The following is an 18,865-nucleotide window of genomic DNA, read 5'->3' on the forward strand; positions in this document are numbered from 1 at the left end:
GGGACTCAAGAGTCTTCTCCAGCACCACAGTTTGAAAGCATCAATTCTTCACCAGTCAGACTTCTTTATGGTCAGACTTCTTTATGGTCAGACTCTCATGTCATCCATCCTCTATGGTCCATCCTGTATGGTCATCCATGACTACTGAAAAAACCATAGCTTTGAATATAGGGCTCTTTGTCTGCAAAGTAATATTTCTGCTTTTTGAGAGCTGCCCAAATAGAGCAATAGGAGAGAGCTGAGTTACTCGAATTGGGTTGCCTTTGAAGACCAGGTACTGCTGGTCTTTTCTCACCACTGTTGTACTATCCTAGACTGGACACACTCCAGGTTTTTTTTTTTTTTTAAACCAAATCCTGGGGAGCAGGCAATACTGTCCTCTTCCTCCTGAAAGTGGAGACTGGTTTCGGGGAAATGGACACAGGAGGACCTGCCTTCACTTTTCACAAGGTTGTTGCTGCATCCAGTTCTAAACTTTTAGTGGATAGAGGTAGCCAGGGTGCAGCCTTGGCTGGTCTGGCTTCAGGGTAAGGCTATGGAGAAGAAGCAGGCTCCAAGCCTGTGTTTTGGTAAGCTTAGCCACCTTTCCATGAAAATAATTCACTGTCTCTATTGAACAGTCACATCTCACATGTCTTCTTTAACCAGAAATTTGTAGAACCACAGCTCCTCCATTCATTTGGATTGGAAATTAGTTCTCAGACTCCAGCCAGGCAGAAGAGACAGCTAATCATCTTTTGCTTTATCTACTACACATAAATGGGATTAGGATCCTTTTACTGCAAAAGCGTCATCTTCACCTACATGTGGGTTTGTGCGCAGTCGCTTCAGTCCTGTCTGACTCTCTGCGACCCCATGGATTGTAGCCTGCCAGGCTCCTCTGTCCACGGGATTCTCCAGGCAAGAATACTGGAGTGGGTTGCCATGCGAGGATGGAACCCTGCGTCTCTTGTCTCCTGCATTGTCAGGCGGGTTCTTCACCACCAGCGCCACCTGGGACGCCCTTTTTTATAGGTTGAATGTAACCATGGCCTTTTACGATACTACTTATTTTTCAGGTATGCAGTTTTGTAAATTACTTAGATTTATGGACTTCCCTGGTGGCTTATTCGGTAAAGCGTCTGCCTACAGTGTGGAAGACCTGGGTTCGATCTCTGGATCAGGAAGATCCTCTGGAGAAGGAAATGGCAACTCACTTCAGTACTCTTGCCTGGAAAATCCCATGGACGGAGGAGCGTAGTAGGCTACACTCCATGGGGTCGCAAAGAGTCGGACATGACTGAGCGACTTCACTTCACTTAGTTTTGAAATGTAAAGACTACTTACTGAACTCTACTTGCAAAACGTTTTTACGTTTCCTTGCTACTGTAATGACGCTCACTATTTACGGGACTGTGTCTTTAAAAATACAGTTGCTTAGGAATAAAGCTGAGTCAATTTAAAGAAAGTATTAATTACATAATAACACAGGTAGTTTGCTGATAAAACAAAACTAAAGTCACGGTGGAGGCCGAATTTGGAAAATAGGTTCCGCAGAGATGAAGGAACCGGAGGAAGAGGGCTACGGAAGCCAGGAATGTCAAGAAATTAGAAGAAAAGATGGCCCCGCCTCCCGAAGCGCGGCTCAGTGCGCAGGCGCGGCGGCGCCCCTCTGCGGGTCGCAGTTCTCAATGCGCACGCGCGGCCGTCGGCGTGGTCCCCATGGAGCTGCTTTAGCTGACCCGGCGACGCCGCTAGCTTCCGAGATGAGCGCTGCCGAGGCCGACCGCTGGGCGTGGCTGCTGGTGCTCAGCTTCGTGTTTGGGTGCAATGTGCTCAGGATCCTCCTCCCGTCCTTCTCCTTTTTCGTAAGTGGCTACCTGGCCCTCCAGGGACCGATGGGGTCGCAGCTTTGGTCCTCGGCCAACCTGCGGTAGACATAGGGGTCTCCAGCTGGCCGCCTGAGGGCCGGATTCGGCCTGCTGAGGCGTCTCGGTTGGGCTGTTCTGTGTTCTAAGATGTTTTTGAGTGTGCTAGCGTTTGGGTACAAAGCTTTACCCCTAAATCTGGATTTCTGGATTCTCGGTGAGAAAAAACAAAACATAATAACCTGCCCACACTTGGCCACATTTTCACGTGGCAGCAGTCTTAAGCCTGGAGTGCCCAGTGCCTTTCTGCCGGCCTCCCCCCTCATTTCTGTTATCCTCTGGCCCCTGGGGGCGGAGAGCAGCCTTCGGGTGCTGAGGGCCAGGGCTCGGCAGCCGGGGCTCCGGGGGATCCCGCCTTGTGTGTAGTGTCTATTGTGCCAGGTCCCAAGGGATGGGTCTCAGGGTGCGGGGGCTCCCATTCGTGGGGCGGGGGGGGGGGGGGGGGGGTTGGAGACAGCATAGACAGAGAATCTCAGTGCTCTTCGTGTTGTTTCCTGTACCCAGAGGAGCCACGGCCACCTCGGAGCACTTTGCGGGGCGTTTTGCCCATCATGAGTACAGTTCCTCGTGTTCAGTCGCCAGGACTGCTGTCACTGTCATCCCATCTTCCTACACCTCCAGGAGGAGGTGTCTGGCCCAGAGTCTAGTAGTTGTACTAAGTCATCCAGCTGGTGACTGATGGCTGGAGATTTGATCTTTGGTTTGTGATCCTCCAAGGTCTGCCCTTCTGGAGCGTGAATATGGATGGGGTTGGGTGGCACATTTGATGGGAGATGTGTTTGGGAGACGTAGGGAGCCGTTCCCCGGGGAAGGGCGCCCTCTGTATGCCCACAGTAGTTCTGAGGAGCTGTCTGACTCAGACCCAGACTTCAAAGGTGGGGAGCACCACACTGTAGCAGGATCCGGGGAACTCAGTTCTGCTATTCTCTCCAGATATAAATCTGCGGCGGCGGTGATGGTCGGGTGTTTAAAGATAGACAAGATTTCTACTTCTTTTTCTTTTACTCTACCCTGGAAGAGACCCTGATGCTGGGAAAGATTGAGGGCTGGAGGAGAAGGGGGCGACAGAGGATGAGATGGTTGGATGGCATCACCGATTCGATGGACATGAGTTTGGGCAAGCTCCAAGAGATAGTGAAGGACAGGGAAGCCTGGCATGCTGCAGTCCTTGGGGTCAGAAAGAATCGGTCATGACTGAGCGACTGAACAACAACTGGTATCCACCGAGTGCCTGTTTTATGTAAAACTCTATTCTAGGACCTTACCACCCAAGTGTGTGCTAGTCTTTTTGTGACCACATGGACTATGCCCACCAAGCTCCTCTGTCCATGGGATTCTCCAGGCAAGAATACTGGAGTGGTGGTAGCCATTTCCTCCTCCAGGGAATCTTCCTGACCCAGGGAACGAACCCGCATCTCTTATGTCGCCTGCTTTGGCAGGTGGGTTCTTTACCACTACCACCACCTTGCCCTGAGGCATGGGGAATTCTGTCTTAATCCCATCCCCCATTCAGAATTTTTCCTGATGCTGCCTTGTCTTTAAGATGATGTCCCAAGTACTTAGCATTGCATAAAATACCCTTGAAGAGCAGGCCCTTGCCCACTTTTCTTTTCTTTTCTTTTTTTTAAAATTGTGGTAAAATATACACAGCATGAAATTGACCACATTAACTATTTTTAGGTACATAGTTCAGTGGCATTGAGTCTATTCACATCGTCGTGCAGCTGTCACCACCATCCATCTCCAGAACATCTGCAGCTTCCAAACAGAGACTCTCTCCCCACTGAACAGGGGGAGTTAGCCCCATGCTGCTTTCCCCAGCGCCTGGCAACCACCAGTTTACTCTCTTGTCTCTCTGAATTTGACTCTTCTAGGCACCTCGTATAAGTGAAATCATATTTTTCTGTCTTATATTTCATGTCCTTTTCTCTCTGGCTTATTTCTTCACTTAGCATAATGTCTTTAGGGTTCATCCCTATTGTAGCCTGTGTTAGGATTTCCTTCTTTTTTAAGGCCAAATAATATTCCATTGTATTTGGAGTAGGAAATGGCAACCCACTTCAGTATCCCTTCATGGAAAGTTCCATGGACAGAGAAGCCTGGTAGGCTATAGTCCATGGGGTCGAAAAGAGTTGGACACGACAGAGCGACCGAGTATGCACTTACGTATATACTGCATTTTGATTTTTACTCATCTTCTGATGGACATTGGGGTTATTTCCACCTTTTGGCTATTGTGAGTAATGCTGGAACGTTGGTATTATAAGTGTTTGTTTGAATCTGCTTTCACTTCTCTTGGGTAAATATCCAGAAGTAGAATTGCTGGATCATACAGTAATTCTATTTTTATTTTTTTTGAGAAACTGCCATACTGTTTTCCACAGCAGCCACATCATTTAAATTCTCATCATTTCAATTTCTCCACATTCTCCATCACTTGTTATTTTTAGGTTATTATTTTTTTCTTTTTGGATAATAGCCATCCTAATGGATGCTGAGTGGCTTATCTTCATTTTCCTAATGATCAGTGATGTTGAATACCATCTCATGTGTTTATTGGCTATCAGTATATGGAAAATGTCTATTCTGATCTGTGGCCTTTTTTCTGGCCATGCCACATGGCTTGTGGGATTTTGGTTCCCTGACTAGGGACTGAACCTGGACCCTCAGCCCTCTCAGTTAGAGGTAGTGAGTTAGATGGTCTAACTGCTGGACCATCAGAATTCCCTGTGGGCCATTTTTCCATGGGGCTTCAGGAGCTGTCCCTGAGAGAAGGGTGCCCTCTGCGGGTGCACCTCCAGAGTAAGGGGCTGTGTTTTCATAGTTGAGTCAGACAGGGCTTCCCTCCTAGTTCAGTTAGTAAAGACTCTGCCTGCAGTGCAGGAGACCCAGGTTCAATCCCTGGGTCAGGAAGATCCCCTGGAGAAGGAAATGGCTACCCAGTCCAGTATTCTTGCCTGGAAAATCCCATGGACAGAGGAGCCTGGTGGGGTCCTACAGTCCATGGGGTTGCGAAGAGTCAGGCATGACTGAGTGACTAACACTTCAGTTCTTCACTCAGACGGTAAAGAATCTGCCTGCAAAGCAGGAGTCTTGGGTTTGATCCTTGGGTCAGGAAGAGCCCCTGGAGAAAGAAATGGCTACCCACTCCGGTATTCTTGCCTGGAGAATTACATGGACAGAGGAGCCTGGCGAGCTACAGTCCATGGGGTCACAAAGAGTTGGACACAACTGAGAGACTAACACACTAGAAGTTTTTTATATAGTCTGGATATTAACTCCTTATTAAATATATGACTTGCAGGTTTTTCTCTCATTTTGTGTGTTGCCTGGCACACCTATAGAATCACCTAGATTCTCCCGACGTACCCCCATCTCTCTCCGCTTCATGTTGGCTGCTGCTGCTTAGTCACTTCAGTTGTGTTTGACTCTGTGCAACCCTATGGACTGTAGCCTGCTAGGCTCCTCTGTCCATGGGATTCTCCAGGCAAAAATACTGGAGAGGATTGCCATGCCCTCCTCCAGGGGATCTTCCCCACCCAGGGATCAAACCTCATCTTAGAACCACATACAGAACTAATCTCAGTTGTTCAAAGAGGCTGTTGGTTTTGTATTCCTTAGTGAATTGTTCCTGGGCTTCCCAGGTGGCTCAGTGGTAAGGAATCCACCTGCAATGCAGGAGATGTGAGTCATTTTTTAAAATTAATTTATTTTTTAACTGAAGGATAATTGCTTTACAGAATTTTGTTGTTTTCCGTCAAACCTCAACATGAATCAGTCATAGGTATATGTATATATCCCCTCCCTTTTGAACCTCCCTTCCATCTCCCTTCCCATCCCACCCCTCTAAGTTGATACAAAGCCCCTGTTTGAGTTTTCTGAGATAAAACAGCAAATTCCCATTGACTATTTTACATATGATAATGTAAGTTTCCATGTTACTCTCTCCATACATCTCACCCTCTCCTCCCCTCTCCCCATGTCCATAAGTCTGTTCTCTATATCTGTTTCTTCATTGCTGTCCTGCAAATAAATTCTTCAGTACCATTTTTCTAGATTCTATATATTCATTAGTATACAATGTTTCTCTTTCTCTTTCTGATTTACTTCACTCCGTATAATAGGCTCTAGGTTCATCCACCTCGTTAGAACTGACTCAAATGCTTTCCTTTTTATGTCTGAGTAATAGTCCATGGTGTATATGTACCACAACTTCTTTATCCATTCATCTGTCAATGGACATCTAGGTGGCTTCTATGTTCTAGCTATTGTAAATAGTGCTGCAATGAACAATGGGATACATGTATCTCCTTCAGTTTTGGTTTCCTCAGGGTATATGCCTAGGAGTGGGATTGCTGGGTCATATGGTGGTTTTATTCCTAGTTTTTAAAGGAATCTCCGTACAGTCTTCCATAGTGGCTGTATTAATTTACATTCCCACCAACAGTGCAAGAGTGCTCCCTTTTCTGCACACCCTCTCCAGCTTTTATTGTTTGTAGACTTTTTGATGATGGCCATTCTGACCCGTGTGAGGTGATATCTCATTGTAGTTTTGACTTGGATCTCTCTAATAATAAGCGTTGTTGAGCATCTTTTCATGTGTTTGTTAGCCATCTGTATGTCGTCTTTGGAGAAATGTCTGTTTAGGTCTTTCCCCCAGTTTTTGATTGGGTTTGTCTTTCAGGAGATGTGAGTTTAATCCCTGAATCAGGAAGGTCCCCTGGAGATGGAAATGGCAACCCACTCCAGTGTTCTTGCCTGGGAAATCCCATAGATAGAGAAGCCTGGCGGGCTACAGTCCATGAGGTTGAAAAAGAGTAGGACACAACTTAGCGACTAAACAAACACAAAAATAACAGCTATAAATAAGACCTATCATCATCTCCAGCTCCTTCCCCAAGCTTACAGGAAACCTAAGCCCTGTAGCTTCCACATTCTCATAAGAAATTATTGCTGCAGCCTGCACATGCATGAGGCTTGTGCCTTATTAGATGGCTGTTTGTCATTCAGGTGAAAGATACTGGGTTTGTCCTTGGACCCGGGTCATTCCTTTTGCTGCATCCTACTGCTGTATAGGCTGTCTAATCTCAAGCCAGTTGTTGTCGTTCAGTCGCTAAGTTGTGTCTGACTGTTTTCAGCCCCATGAACTGCAGCACACCAGGCTTCTCTGTCCTTCACCATCTCCTGGAGTTGGCTCAAACTCATGTCCATTGAGTCGATGATGTCATCCAACCATCTCATCCTGTGTTGCTTCCTTCCCCTGCCCTCAGTCTCATCAGTCTTTTCCAGTGAGTTGGCTCTTCGCATCAGGTGCCCAAAGTATTGGAGCTTCAGCGTCAGCATCAGTCCTTCCAATGAATATTCAAAGTTGATTTCCTTTAGGATTGCAGTCCAAGGGACTCTCAAGAGTCTTCTCCAACACCACAGTTCAAAAGCATCAATTCTTTGGCGTTCGGCCTTCTTTATGGTCCAGCTCTCACATCCATACATGACTACTGGAAAAGCCATAGCTTGACTATAAGGACCTTTGTTGGCAAACTGATGTCTCTACTTTTTAATGTGCTTGTCTGGGTTTGTCATAGCTTTCCTTCCAAGGGGCAAGCGTCTTAATTTCATGGCTGCAGTCACCATCTGCAGTGATTTTGGAGCCCAAGAAAATGAAATCTGTCACTGCTTCCTCTTTTCCCCCTTGTTTGTCCTAAAGTGGTGAATCAGTAGGGTAACCGCCACAACAATCAAGATAAAGAATATCTCTGTGACCTCTGAAAGTCCTTTTCCCCACCCAGCAGTTTCTTGGTTTACAAAGTTTAAGCAGCATCTATGAACTCCTTCCTCTTAAGATGATTCTGTGGGTTTTAGAGCTAGTTGGGCACATTCCTGTGTTCTTCTCTAGGGTGGATCTGGCCGGAGTGTATGTCCTTTAGTTAGAGTGTAGGGCAGTGGTCAGTCCAGGGCAGAGTGGACAAGACGAGCAGAGCGGAGCTCTGGCTGCAGGCTCAAGGCCTGCAGGAGGCTTCGCAGTGGTAAACACGGTGTGCTGCGGCGCAGGCGCCCTCTGGCGACCGAAGGGCCTCATTGCTCGGGTGCCGGAAAGCGGCCCTGGTGGGGCGTTGAGGGGAGGGGCGCGTCTGCGCACCTGGAACTGAAGAGTCACCACACTGTGTGCCGGGCAGCGGGCATCGGGGCTAGAGGAACAGACTCAGTTATTGTGCACCTGCTATGTACCAGTACACTGAAATATGTTTATATGTTTTAAAATTTGAAACAAACACAGATGTGCAGAAAAGTTCAGTAGAAAGAACTGGTTTTGTTTCCTGAGCCATTTGAAAGTAAGTTGTGACCCTGAACACCCTCTTTCTCTTTCCATGAGGCTTCAGCGTATAAACAGCGGCCTCGTCCACAGTCCAAACGTTAGGTACGATCCTCCTGTCCCATTCAGGGTTCTCTGTCCTGACGAGGTCCTTCCGAGCAGAAGGACCTTAGTCAGTGTCGTCTGTAGCGCATACTTGTCAGGCCTCTCTAGTCTGGAAGGAGTCTTGGTCCTTCCCTGACTTGTGTGGCTGACGTTCCCGAGGCTCGCAGGGCAGTGGTGTTGCAGGATGGCAATCTGCGGACGTCTCTGTCCGATGTTGGCGGGTTTGTCACATGAAGGATGCTGTGTTTCATTACATCTCATCAGGTGCTGTGGGCATGGATTTGGGGATGTACACGCATCACTCCGGGCCAATCCCTAGGGATTCTTAGTGCCCTACAAGGTTGCCCGTGGACCTCTGTGTGCCCCTGTGAGAGTGGTCACCTCTCTCTCCCCTTACTCTCCCGGGACCCTCACTCATCCTCCTCGGTTTGGCACCACCTGGCAGCCACTGCCATCTGGAGTCTGGGCCACTGGCGTTCCTGGCAGGTGTGTGTGTGTGTGTTGTGGGGTGGTGCCTGGGAAGGGCGTCAGGGGTGGCGAGAGTGGGTCCCCTCCACTATCTGGGCACTAGGAACACCTTGGGGAGGGCGCCTGGGCCAGCTGCTTCCCATGGGGGCCCTGGCTGTGCAGGCATATCCTTTGCAAACATTTATGTCTGTTGTTTCCTCTGTGTGTCTGGAAAGTCATGTGTCTCCAATTTTAATCTACCCCTGCAGGACTCATTCTAGTTCTCCACGGATTTTTATTTCTCACTCCCTTTTCTAACTATGAGAACGCTGCTACCATAATCCTTAGTAGGTTTACTTGACTAGCTCAGTGCTTTGTAAATGGTCCTCCGTCTCCAGCACCGCCCCATCTCTCTCTGGGGCTCTGACACCATGATAGGCTGGGTTCCTTCTTCCTGTCGTGTATGCTTATGTATGCCCCCCTCACCTGCTGGGGCTCTGACTCTCATGCCAGGCAGCTCCTCTGTAGGAGCGCTGTCTTCACCAGCCACCACTTCATCCCTGACACCCAGCACCCACTCCTGCTCTGCCCTAATTGAGGACAGAATTGAATTCTTAAGGGCGGGAAGAGGATGTGGGATCCTTGCCACCTGAGTGCAGCTCTGGGGGTGGAATCAGTGTTCACTCTATAATCACAGTTTTACAGTAAAAATGAAGGCTACGTACATTTGTGCTATAGCAGCTGAAGGAAAGGCATAGTTGACAGGGGACTTGCCTGCAAGGAGTCTTTATCTGTGCGGTGATTGTGGGCAGCATGCCCAGCATGTGCAGCGAAGCCAGGCTGTGGAGGTAAAGGGCAGCTCACCCAGGGGCAGGAGGCAGCAAGCTGATAGGATGGAGGAGGTGGGGGACAAGGCCCTGACCCCGCTGTTTCTTCCCCCAGATGTCCCGGGTGCTGCAGAAGGACGCAGAGCAGGAGTCCCAGATGCGAGCCGAGATCCAGGGCATGAAGCAGGAGCTCTCCACTGTCAACATGATGGATGAGTTCGCCAGATATGCCAGGCTGGAGAGGAAGATCAACAAGATGACGGATAAACTCAAAACTCATGGTACTGTGCTCAGCTGTAGCCTGGAAAGCTTTGTAAGAGCTAATTCACAGAGAAGCCTTTATATGAAGCTGGCATAGCATACACCCTTTGAGCTTCAATGTTCTGATGTTGATGGAGAGTTTTAAGTTGTCTGGAAGAGACCTGACAATAATTCTTACTTTCTCCTTAGTGTGCTGGTGAACCTTTGCTTTCTAAACACAGACACCTGGGAATTCCCTGGTGGTCCAGTGGTTAGGACTCTGCACTTTCACTGCTGGGGGCCCAGGTTCCATCCCTGGTCCAGAAACTAAGATCACGCAAGCCTTGAGGTGTGGCCAAAAAAAATTTTTTTTAACTGAAAAAACAAAACAAAAAAACCCACACAGAAAGCTTTAACATCCTCTTAGATTTTCTTCATTCTCTGTAGGCTGATATTCTCAAATTCAACACTTTTCTGAGAGAAGCCCAGGAAAATCTTACAGTGAATTTTCAAGGGCTTTTGTGAACACTCTCTAAAAATTGCCCGGGAGTCTCCTTATCTGAGTGTTGACTTCAGGGTGGGGATCAGGTCTTACTCAGCCACTGTTCCTAACTCTCTCATGGGATGGAGAGGAGGTCAGCCTGTGTGCCAAGAGTGTGCGTGGCTCATAAAACACACCGAGGGAGCTTCCCCAGGCCTGAGACAAACTAGACTGTGGATTAGTGTTCTTTGTGGGCTGGGAAGTCTGGAAAGAAAGTGTAGTTCTGTTGGTTAAGTGCGTTGTAAAATGAATCTCTGATTTAGATGAATAGTTTTAAGAGTTTTTAAAATTAAAGCTTCAGGTCTCATAATCTGTGATTGTATTTTAAATAATGGCATAGTGAGTGATTTTTAAGAAATTCCATTTTATATTTTCTAAGCATGGTGAGCAAATGTTGTATACATAGTTAGAAAATATTTAATGAGAGGAAAAAACATTTCTGTGTTCTTGAATATTTTCTTCATTTTTTTTTTTTTTAAGGACTGATAGCATTTGTTTTTCCTTTCAGTGAAAGCACGGACAGCTCAATTGGCCAAGATAAAATGGGTTATAAGTGTTGCCTTCTACATATTGCAAGTAAGTGTCCCGTTGTGTCACCTGAGGCCATTGAAGTCCTCCAAAACCGAGTGACCCAGAATCCAGGCCTGGGAATTCAGGCTTTCCCGCTCCAGCTGCCGGCTGCTCCTGCTGGTGTGTGACTCTGAACACCGGCCTTTCTTCCTCTTAGCCTCTTTTAGCTTTCCTCTTTGTTGTTGTTCAGTCACTAAGTTGTGTCTGACTCTTTGCAACCCCATGACTGCAGCATGCCAGGCTTCCCTGTCCTTTACTATGTTCCAGAGTTTGCTCAGACTCATGTCCATTGAGTCAGTGATGCCATCCACCCGTCTTATCCTCTTCCGTTCTCCTCCTGCCTTCAGTCTTTTCCAGCACCAGGGTCTTTTCCAATGAGTCAGGTCTTCACATCAGGTGACCCAGGTATTGGAGTTTCAGCTTTAGCCTCAGTCCTTCTGGTGAATATTCAGGGTTGTTTTCCTTTAACGCTGACTGGTGGTTTGATCTTGCTATCCAAGGACTCTCAAGAGTCTTCTCCAGCACTACAATTACAAAACATCAGTTCTTCAGCCCTCCACCTTCTTTATGGTCCAGCTTTCACATCTGTACCTGACTGCTGGGAAACCATAGCTTTCATTATACAGACCTTTGTCAGCAAAGTGATGCCTCTGCTTTTTAGTATGTTGTCTAGGTTTGTCTTAGCTTTTCTTTTTTTTTTAGCAAGCATCTTTTAATTTCATGGCTGCAGTCACCGTCCACAGTGATTTTAGAGCCCAAGAAAATAAAATCTGTCACTCTTTCCACTTTTTCTGCATGTATTTGCCATGAAGTGATGAGACAAGATGCCATGATCTTAGTTTTTTGAATGTTGAGTTTCAAGCTAGCTTTTTCACTCTCCTCTTTTATCCTCATCAAGAAGCTCTTTAGTTCCTCTTTGCTTTCTGCCATTAGAGTGGTGTCATCTGCATATCTGAGGTTGTTGATATTTCTCCTGGCTACCCCCTCCAGTATTCTTGTCTGGAGAATTCCATGGACAGGGGAGCCTGGAGGGCTACAGGTCATGGTATCTGTAGTCAGACGTGACCGAGCTTTTCTCTTTAAGAATTGTTAAACGTTGGAATTTTTTTAGCACCTGAGCTTCTCTGGAGTTCTTCCATGTTGCAGTTTTGGGAGCCGGGGGGTCAAGTCAGAGAGCATATTATTATTTTTTCATCTTCCTATTTGCTTTTATTTATTTTTTTGTTGGCGGATAATTACTTTACAATGTTGTGGTGGTCTCTGCCATACATCTGCAAATCAGTCATAATTATATACACATATCTTCTTCCTTTGGAGCCTGCCTTCTGCCTCCATTCCGCTCTTTAAGTCATCACAGTGCCTCGCTGGGCTCCCTGTGCTGCGCAGCAGCTTCTCACTGGCTATCTGTTTTATACATGATGGTCTATGCGTGTCAGTGCTGCTCTCTCTTTTCCACCCTCTTCTTCCCCTGCTGTGTCCACCAGTCCTTTCTCTGAATCTTTTTTTTCTTCTCTGTGATAGGTTCATCAGTACTGTTTTTCTAGATTCTACATACATGCGTTAATATTTGATATTTATTTTTCTCTTTCTGACTTACTTTGTATAACAGGTTCTGGGTTCATCCACCTCACTACAACTGACTCAACTTCGTTCCTTTTTATGGCTGAATAATATTTCATGGTGTGTATGTACCACAGCTTCTTCATCCATTCATCTGTTGATCGACATCTAAGTTGCTTCCATGTCCTGGCTATTGTAAATAGTACTGCAGTGAACATTGGAGTGTGTGTGTGTTTGAACTGTGGTTTCTCCAGGTATATGCCCAGCAGTGGGATTGCTGAGTCACAGGGTGGTTTTATTCCTAGTCTCCATACTGTTCTCCATAGTGGCTATACCAGTTTACATTTGCACCAACAGTGCAGTAGAATTCCTTTTTCTCTACGTCCTCTCCAGCATTTATTGTCTGTTGCTTCTGTTGTTTAGTCGCCAAGTCGTGTTTAGTGCCAAGTCTTTTGAGACCCCCTGACTGGAGCCCACCAGACTCCTCTGTCCGTGGAATTTTGCAGGCAAGAACACTGGAGTGGGTAGCCATTTCCTTCTCCAGGGGATCTTCTGACTGAGGGATCAGACTTGCATCTCCTGCCTTGACTGGCAGATTCTTTACCATCTGAGCCACCCAGGGAAACCCTTTTGTTTGTAGTTGATACTTATTTAGACATTATATTTTCTAAGGTGGTCAGTGATGTGGCGGTCGCTTGTCCCCGTGTAGATGACGAGTAGCTGTCTCTCCGTCAGGGGACGCCTTATTCTCACCCACGTCCAGCACCACTGCTTCCCAACTTTCTCATCCGGTGGGTTTTTCCTTGTTTCATTTCTCGCCCCTGCTCCTCTCCTTCCACCCTGAGGTTGTGGATGGGTTGCACCGGAGGCTAGAAGCTGCTTTCAGTGATTTCCAAGTGTCAGTGCTGGGAGCCCTGCCCCCACAGTACCGGTGGTCTGGGTGTGTGAGGACTTTGATCCTGGGGCAGTCACTTTGCTACAAGAGAGGTTTCACAGGGACAGGAGTTGCGAGAGCCACGCTCTTAGGTCTGGTCACCTGGGTGGCATCTTCAAGACCATGGAGAGGACGGAAGACAGCTGACAGAACGCTGCTGGGAAAAGAGGAGCCGTTGAACATCACAGAGGGCTGCTGCTGCGCTTGGGTTGAGGATGGGAGGAGCAGCTAGTTTTCTCAAGGGTCCGTGAGACATCACTTTTGTCACAAACGAGGTGTATTTAGCATAAGCTGGCTACTCAGAGGAGTTGCTTAATGGGAAGGGAACACTTACACTGTGGAGACCTTGGATAATGTATCAGCTAATTTAATCGTGTGTGTGGATGGTGAGGACTGGATTGGCTGGGAGTGAGGTCACTGATTGGGAGAGTTTCCTGTTTGTCTTCCTGTTTCCTTGTTTTCCGTGGTGGTGGGTTGTGTGACGGGCAGGGTGTCTCCGTTCACCAGCCATATCTCCACAGGCCGCCCTGATGGTCTCGCTCATCTGGAAGTATTACTCTGTCCCTGTGGCTGTGGTGCCAAGCAAGTGGATAACTCCCCTGGACCGCCTGGTAGCATTTCCTACGAGAGTCGCAGGTGAGAGGGTTCTGGCAAGCGTGGTAGGGGAGTGTGGCTAAGGCTGATGTGGGGCGTGTGCAGTCAGATGACCTCCCCCTGCCGCCTGGGGTGAATAGTGCTTGTGTCCGCCCCTCCCACGAGGCTTGCAGCAAGGAAGCCAACACCAGGAGGATTTACTTAACTAGTCCCGCATGACCAAACTGTGAACTAGCAGAGCTATAATTCAGCCCAAGCCTGCCTCTGCAGTCCAAGGCCAACATCATGGTCTGACACCTGTGTTTTGAAACACCACTCCTAATTCCCAGATTCAGTGGCTCCTTTTGAATTCATACTATGCTTAGTCCCTCAGCAGCATTTCCTGCTGTTGGCCATTCTTTCACTTTTGAAAGGATTTTGTTCAGATGTTAAATCAGTCCATGTCCTGGGAATTCTCTGGCAGTCCAGTGATTAGCAATTTGTGCTTCCACTGCATGGGGCTCAGGTTCAATCCCTGGCTGGGAAACTAAGATCCTACATGCCGCCTGGCATGGCCAGAAAAAAGAAAAATTAGTGCGTGTGTTTGTAGAATGAGTAGAAATATCAGAAAAAATTTTTTTAAAGACTTGGATATCCCTCTTAACAGTGTGGTGTATTTTTTCCAGTCTTCTTTGCTATATATTTTTATACAGTAAAAGTTATCTGGCACATATAATTTTTACCCTTCCTATTATTTAAGCCTTTTCCCACATTGGGCTTCCCTAGTGGCTCAGACAGTAAAGAATCTGTCTGCAATGCGGGAGACCTGGGTTTGATCCCTGGGTTGGGAAGATCCCCTGGAGAAGGGAATGGCCATCCACTCCAGTATTCTGGCCTGGAGAATTCCGTGGACTGTATAGTCCATGGGGTCACAAAGGGTTGGACACGACTGAGTGACATTCACTCTCCCATATCATTAAGTTTCTTCACATTAGCAGACTGAAATGCTGCTGGCTATGCTGAGAGGGCAGATTACGGGGTTTCTTTATGAAGGACTTGGAGTAGCTGTTCTTCAGTTAGGTGTGTTATCATTTATTACTTTCCCTGCTAAAGGACGTTTGTTTCAGTCCCGGGTAGTTGCTGTGGAGTGGATGCTGTAGGACACGTGCTGCTTGGCCAGTCTCTGGCTGTGATTTGTGGTCACACTGGAGGTGAATTACTACATCAGCTTAGCCAACCCCCTTCCTTCCCCTCCTCTTCCCCCTTTCTGGATTCAACCAGGAGGGCACGGCCGGTGGTTCTCAGTGGTTCTGAGCCGAGGAGCTAAGAGGCCACCCTTCCAGGCATCTTGTGGCCTGCCGTCCTGTCTCTCAGCATCAGTGGGGCAGGGAAAGCCCGGGGAAACATTGCTCCGTGTTTGTAATGCTTTTGTGAGGAGGGAAAGACAAGTGGTCTGAGAGGGAGGTCCTACAGTCAGTTAATAATAATGTCAGTCAGTACGTAAATAATAAATATTACAGTCAGTCATAAATAATGATGCACAGCTCAGGCAGGAAAGAGAAATTCAAATCATTGTTTATTGTTCTGAGTAATTCCTGCAGGTCCGTGAATCGGTAGAAAGCATGATCAGTTTGAACCCACAGAACACAAACTTAGACCTAGCCCAGCATGACTCAGAGAGGACTGGCGTGCTCCGTTTGCCAGAAGTCAAAGGCAGCAGGGGCAGGAAATGTGGGCGGCATTCCTGCATGTTCTCATGTTGAATTTCTTTGTTTTTAGGTGGTGTTGGAATTACCTGTTGGATTTTAGTCTGTAACAAAGTCGTGGCTATTGTGCTTCACCCTTTCAGCTGAAAACGAAGATGAATTTGACTACAGCACTTTCAAGAACAAATTTTCACTTTGGAGGTTGCAAGTCTGACTTATCCTTTTTTTTTTTTTTTAAAGAAACACAAGCCACAGATTAGTTGTTGTTGAACATGTTTGTTCTTGGACTTCATGTTGAGATTCTTAGAAGAATCACGATTTTCTATACTTGTCATGGGCCGTGAAGGTCAGTCTCACACATGTGCACTGGCCACCATGGCACCAGATTTGGGACGAGAAGTGTGTGACATTATGGGCTACATGTTGTTACTTGTGATCGGCACTCGTGACATGTTTTAAAGGTCATCTTGCCAACTGGAAAGTCAGACTTTTCTAGTAACATAAGTGCTTTAAAGAGTTGGAGCTATTTTTAATCCCGATTACCAAGTAGCTTAATTTTAATACCACTACTAGAATTTGAAAATCTGTGTTTTAATTTCATGCAGTAGTACTGGGAGAGTAACACTAATTGACAGTGCTCTTTTCTTCCTCTGTTTCAAGTCATTTGTTGGGCAAACCTTCAGATATTGTCTACATATTTGAAGCGAATGTTTCATTGCTGTGTTTTATAAATGTATTCATGAACCCATAATGCATTGTTTTATGTTTAAACTGTGTGTTTTATAAAGTATTTCCAATGAAGGGTATTTTTTAAAGCATATAATTTTTATGCTCTGTAGAATGGAAGAAAGTTAAAAAACAAGCTAGGACCCCTGATTAAATTACTTTGAGTGACTGCTTGTTTGCCCCATCAAGTACAATTCTGCTACGTATTTTTTAAATCACTTTTTTCTAATTAAAATTTTTGCAAGCGCTTGTGTGACTTCGTTCCTTATGGCCACTTTTTGCTACGACTGATCTGTGGTGGGAGCTTGCACCGATGACTAAGTGGGACTCAGCCCTGTAAAGCCAAATACTAGCGTGAGTTTTTGTTTTGTTTTTTAAGTATTTATTTGAATTGAGGTATAATTGTTTTACGATGTTGTGTTAGTTTCTGCTGTACAACAGCATGAGTCAGCTATATGTAGACATATATCCCCTCCTCCTTGAGCCTCCCTCTCACCCGTCTGTCGCAGCCGCCGTCTATGTCATCACAGAGCACCGAGCTGAGCTCCCTGCGCTTCACAGCAGCTTCCCACTGGCTGTTTTACACGTGCTGGTGTGCGCGTCACTGCTGCTCTTGCAGTCTGTCCCACCCTCTCCTTCCCTGCTGTGTTCACCGGTCCACTCTCTGCACATGTGTCTCTGTTCTGCCCTGTGGAGAGGTTCACCGGTACCGTTTTTCTGGATTCTGTATATATGTGTTAATATGTGGTATTTGTTTTTCTCCTCCTGACTTCATGCTGTGTGGCAGACTCTAGGTCCATCTGCATCACTGCAGATGACCCAGTTTCTTCCCTTTTTATGGCTGAATACTCATTATATGTGTGTACCACACCTTCTCTATCGCATCCTCTGTCAATGGACTTCTAGGTTGCTTTCATGTAGCACGAATTTTAAAAAATCATGTGTGTATCCTTGTACTCCCTGATGCTGTGATAAGTAAGCTCATTATTATTTCTGCTGATCATGCTATGAAGGGACCAAGAACTGTGTTGCTTCAGTCAGGTATCACCAGAGTGGGTTTCAGGTTCATCTCAGACTCACTCAGCCCCAGGCTGCCCCAGCTCTGGGAGACGATGCAGAACGGGCAAGACAGCCGTGCTTATGGCCAACACCAGTGTCTACCATCCGGTCACCTCACGGTTTATTTCAGCCGCAGGGGATGAGCCCTGACCTCGTCCTCATCAGTGGAGGCAATTACAGCAGCACAAGGAAGCTGTGGGGTCCCGGGCCCCTGGGAAGCCGCATGCCCAGTGTGATTTTATGAGCTGCAGGCATAAATGGCGGGTGACACAGTCCACAGTCGGGTGGCCAGGTACCCACCCCCAGGCCCATCCTGGGATCACTAATCCATGAAAGTCTCCTGGGCTAGATCCTCATTTCTCTACTAAGGATATAGTCTTTCTGCACGCGTTTTGACAGATCTCATTGAGGCTAGAAAAGGTTTATAATTCACAGCTGTTCCCTTTTTTCCACATACATTAATAATAGTTTGTGAAGATTAAATAGGGGGCATTTAAATGTCTCATGTTTCACATCCTTGTGGTTTTTGAAAAGTTTTTTTTTTTAATAGTAAATGTGGGACTGAATTCAAAAGATATAAAAAGCTGTGATAAAAGTACATCTTCTAAGCTTCTGCTGTCGCGTCCTCGTTTCCGGAGTTGTCACTGCTACCAGTGTCTTCCGGTGGTATTTCATACCTTGATGAAAATTGATACATGTGCTTTTAAGATAACTTTTTAAAAGTAACACCTAAAAAACTCTCCACAAAAAGTTTTATTTATTTTTTAAAAATCCTAGCTGGAAAGTACAGAAAAGGAACTAGGAAGCGAAGTCTCCCGAGATTCCACAGAACTGGGACTGTGGTGTCATCGTTTGAGCGTTTCCTTTCTTTCTAAAATTTTATGGATAGCTTTAGGTTTTGTGCTCCTATTAAAAATTACTGGATATGGTTTGTGGCTTCACATGAAAATAGACATCTGTTTGATTTAAAATACGTCTAAAGTGGGAATTCCCTGGAGATCCAGTGGTTAGGATTCTGTGCTTTCACTGCCAGGCCAGGGTTTGTTCCCTGGTGGGCGAACAAAGATCCCACAAGCTGCAGGCCGCAGCCAAAAAAAAATAAAATCTAAAGTTCTCTCCATACCGGTTTGGTTTGCTCTAAATTTATGATAAATCAAGCAGGGGAATCTTTTTATATACAAACCTATAATCATTTTAGTATGTGGTTAATACAGTCTGTTACTAGCACAGGAGGGTGGAATGCTACCTCGGCTAGTTTACTCTTCCCTGACATGGCCAGACTGTTTGGCCGCCCATGATTTTTCTTATACACAGGTCTGTGGGGGCAGTGTGTGTGTGTGTGTGTGTGTGTGTGTGTGCG

The 18,865-nt window shown here is 46.5% G+C and overlaps 1 protein-coding gene across 1 annotated transcript; it reads left to right on the plus strand.

Annotated features, from left to right (window-relative positions):
* Positions 1-1,665: 1,665 nt before the first annotated feature.
* Positions 1,666-16,697, plus strand: WRB (tryptophan rich basic protein). The gene is made up of 5 exons (XM_027546507.1): positions 1,666-1,847; positions 9,712-9,877; positions 10,886-10,953; positions 13,963-14,077; positions 15,794-16,697. Exons 1-5 carry the CDS (start codon positions 1,671-1,673, stop codon positions 15,865-15,867), a joined length of 600 nt encoding a protein of 199 aa, XP_027402308.1. The 5' UTR covers positions 1,666-1,670; the 3' UTR covers positions 15,868-16,697.
* The last annotated feature ends 2,168 nt before the right edge of the window (positions 16,698-18,865 follow it).

This window comes from Bos indicus x Bos taurus, chromosome 1, assembly GCF_003369695.1.
Source record: "Bos indicus x Bos taurus breed Angus x Brahman F1 hybrid chromosome 1, Bos_hybrid_MaternalHap_v2.0, whole genome shotgun sequence".
NCBI classification, from domain to species: domain Eukaryota; kingdom Metazoa; phylum Chordata; class Mammalia; order Artiodactyla; family Bovidae; genus Bos; species Bos indicus x Bos taurus.

Excerpts from the sequence above, each read along its gene's own strand:
- WRB (XM_027546507.1), top strand. The coding sequence starts at position 1,671 with ATGCGCACGCGCGGCCGTCGGCGTGGTCCCCATGGAGCTGCTTTAGCT. Across the intron at positions 1,848-9,711 it reads TCCCGTCCTTCTCCTTTTTC|ATGTCCCGGGTGCTGCAGAA; the intron begins GTAAGTGGCTAC and ends TTCTTCCCCCAG. Across the intron at positions 14,078-15,793 it reads ATTTCCTACGAGAGTCGCAG|GTGGTGTTGGAATTACCTGT; the intron begins GTGAGAGGGTTC and ends CTTTGTTTTTAG.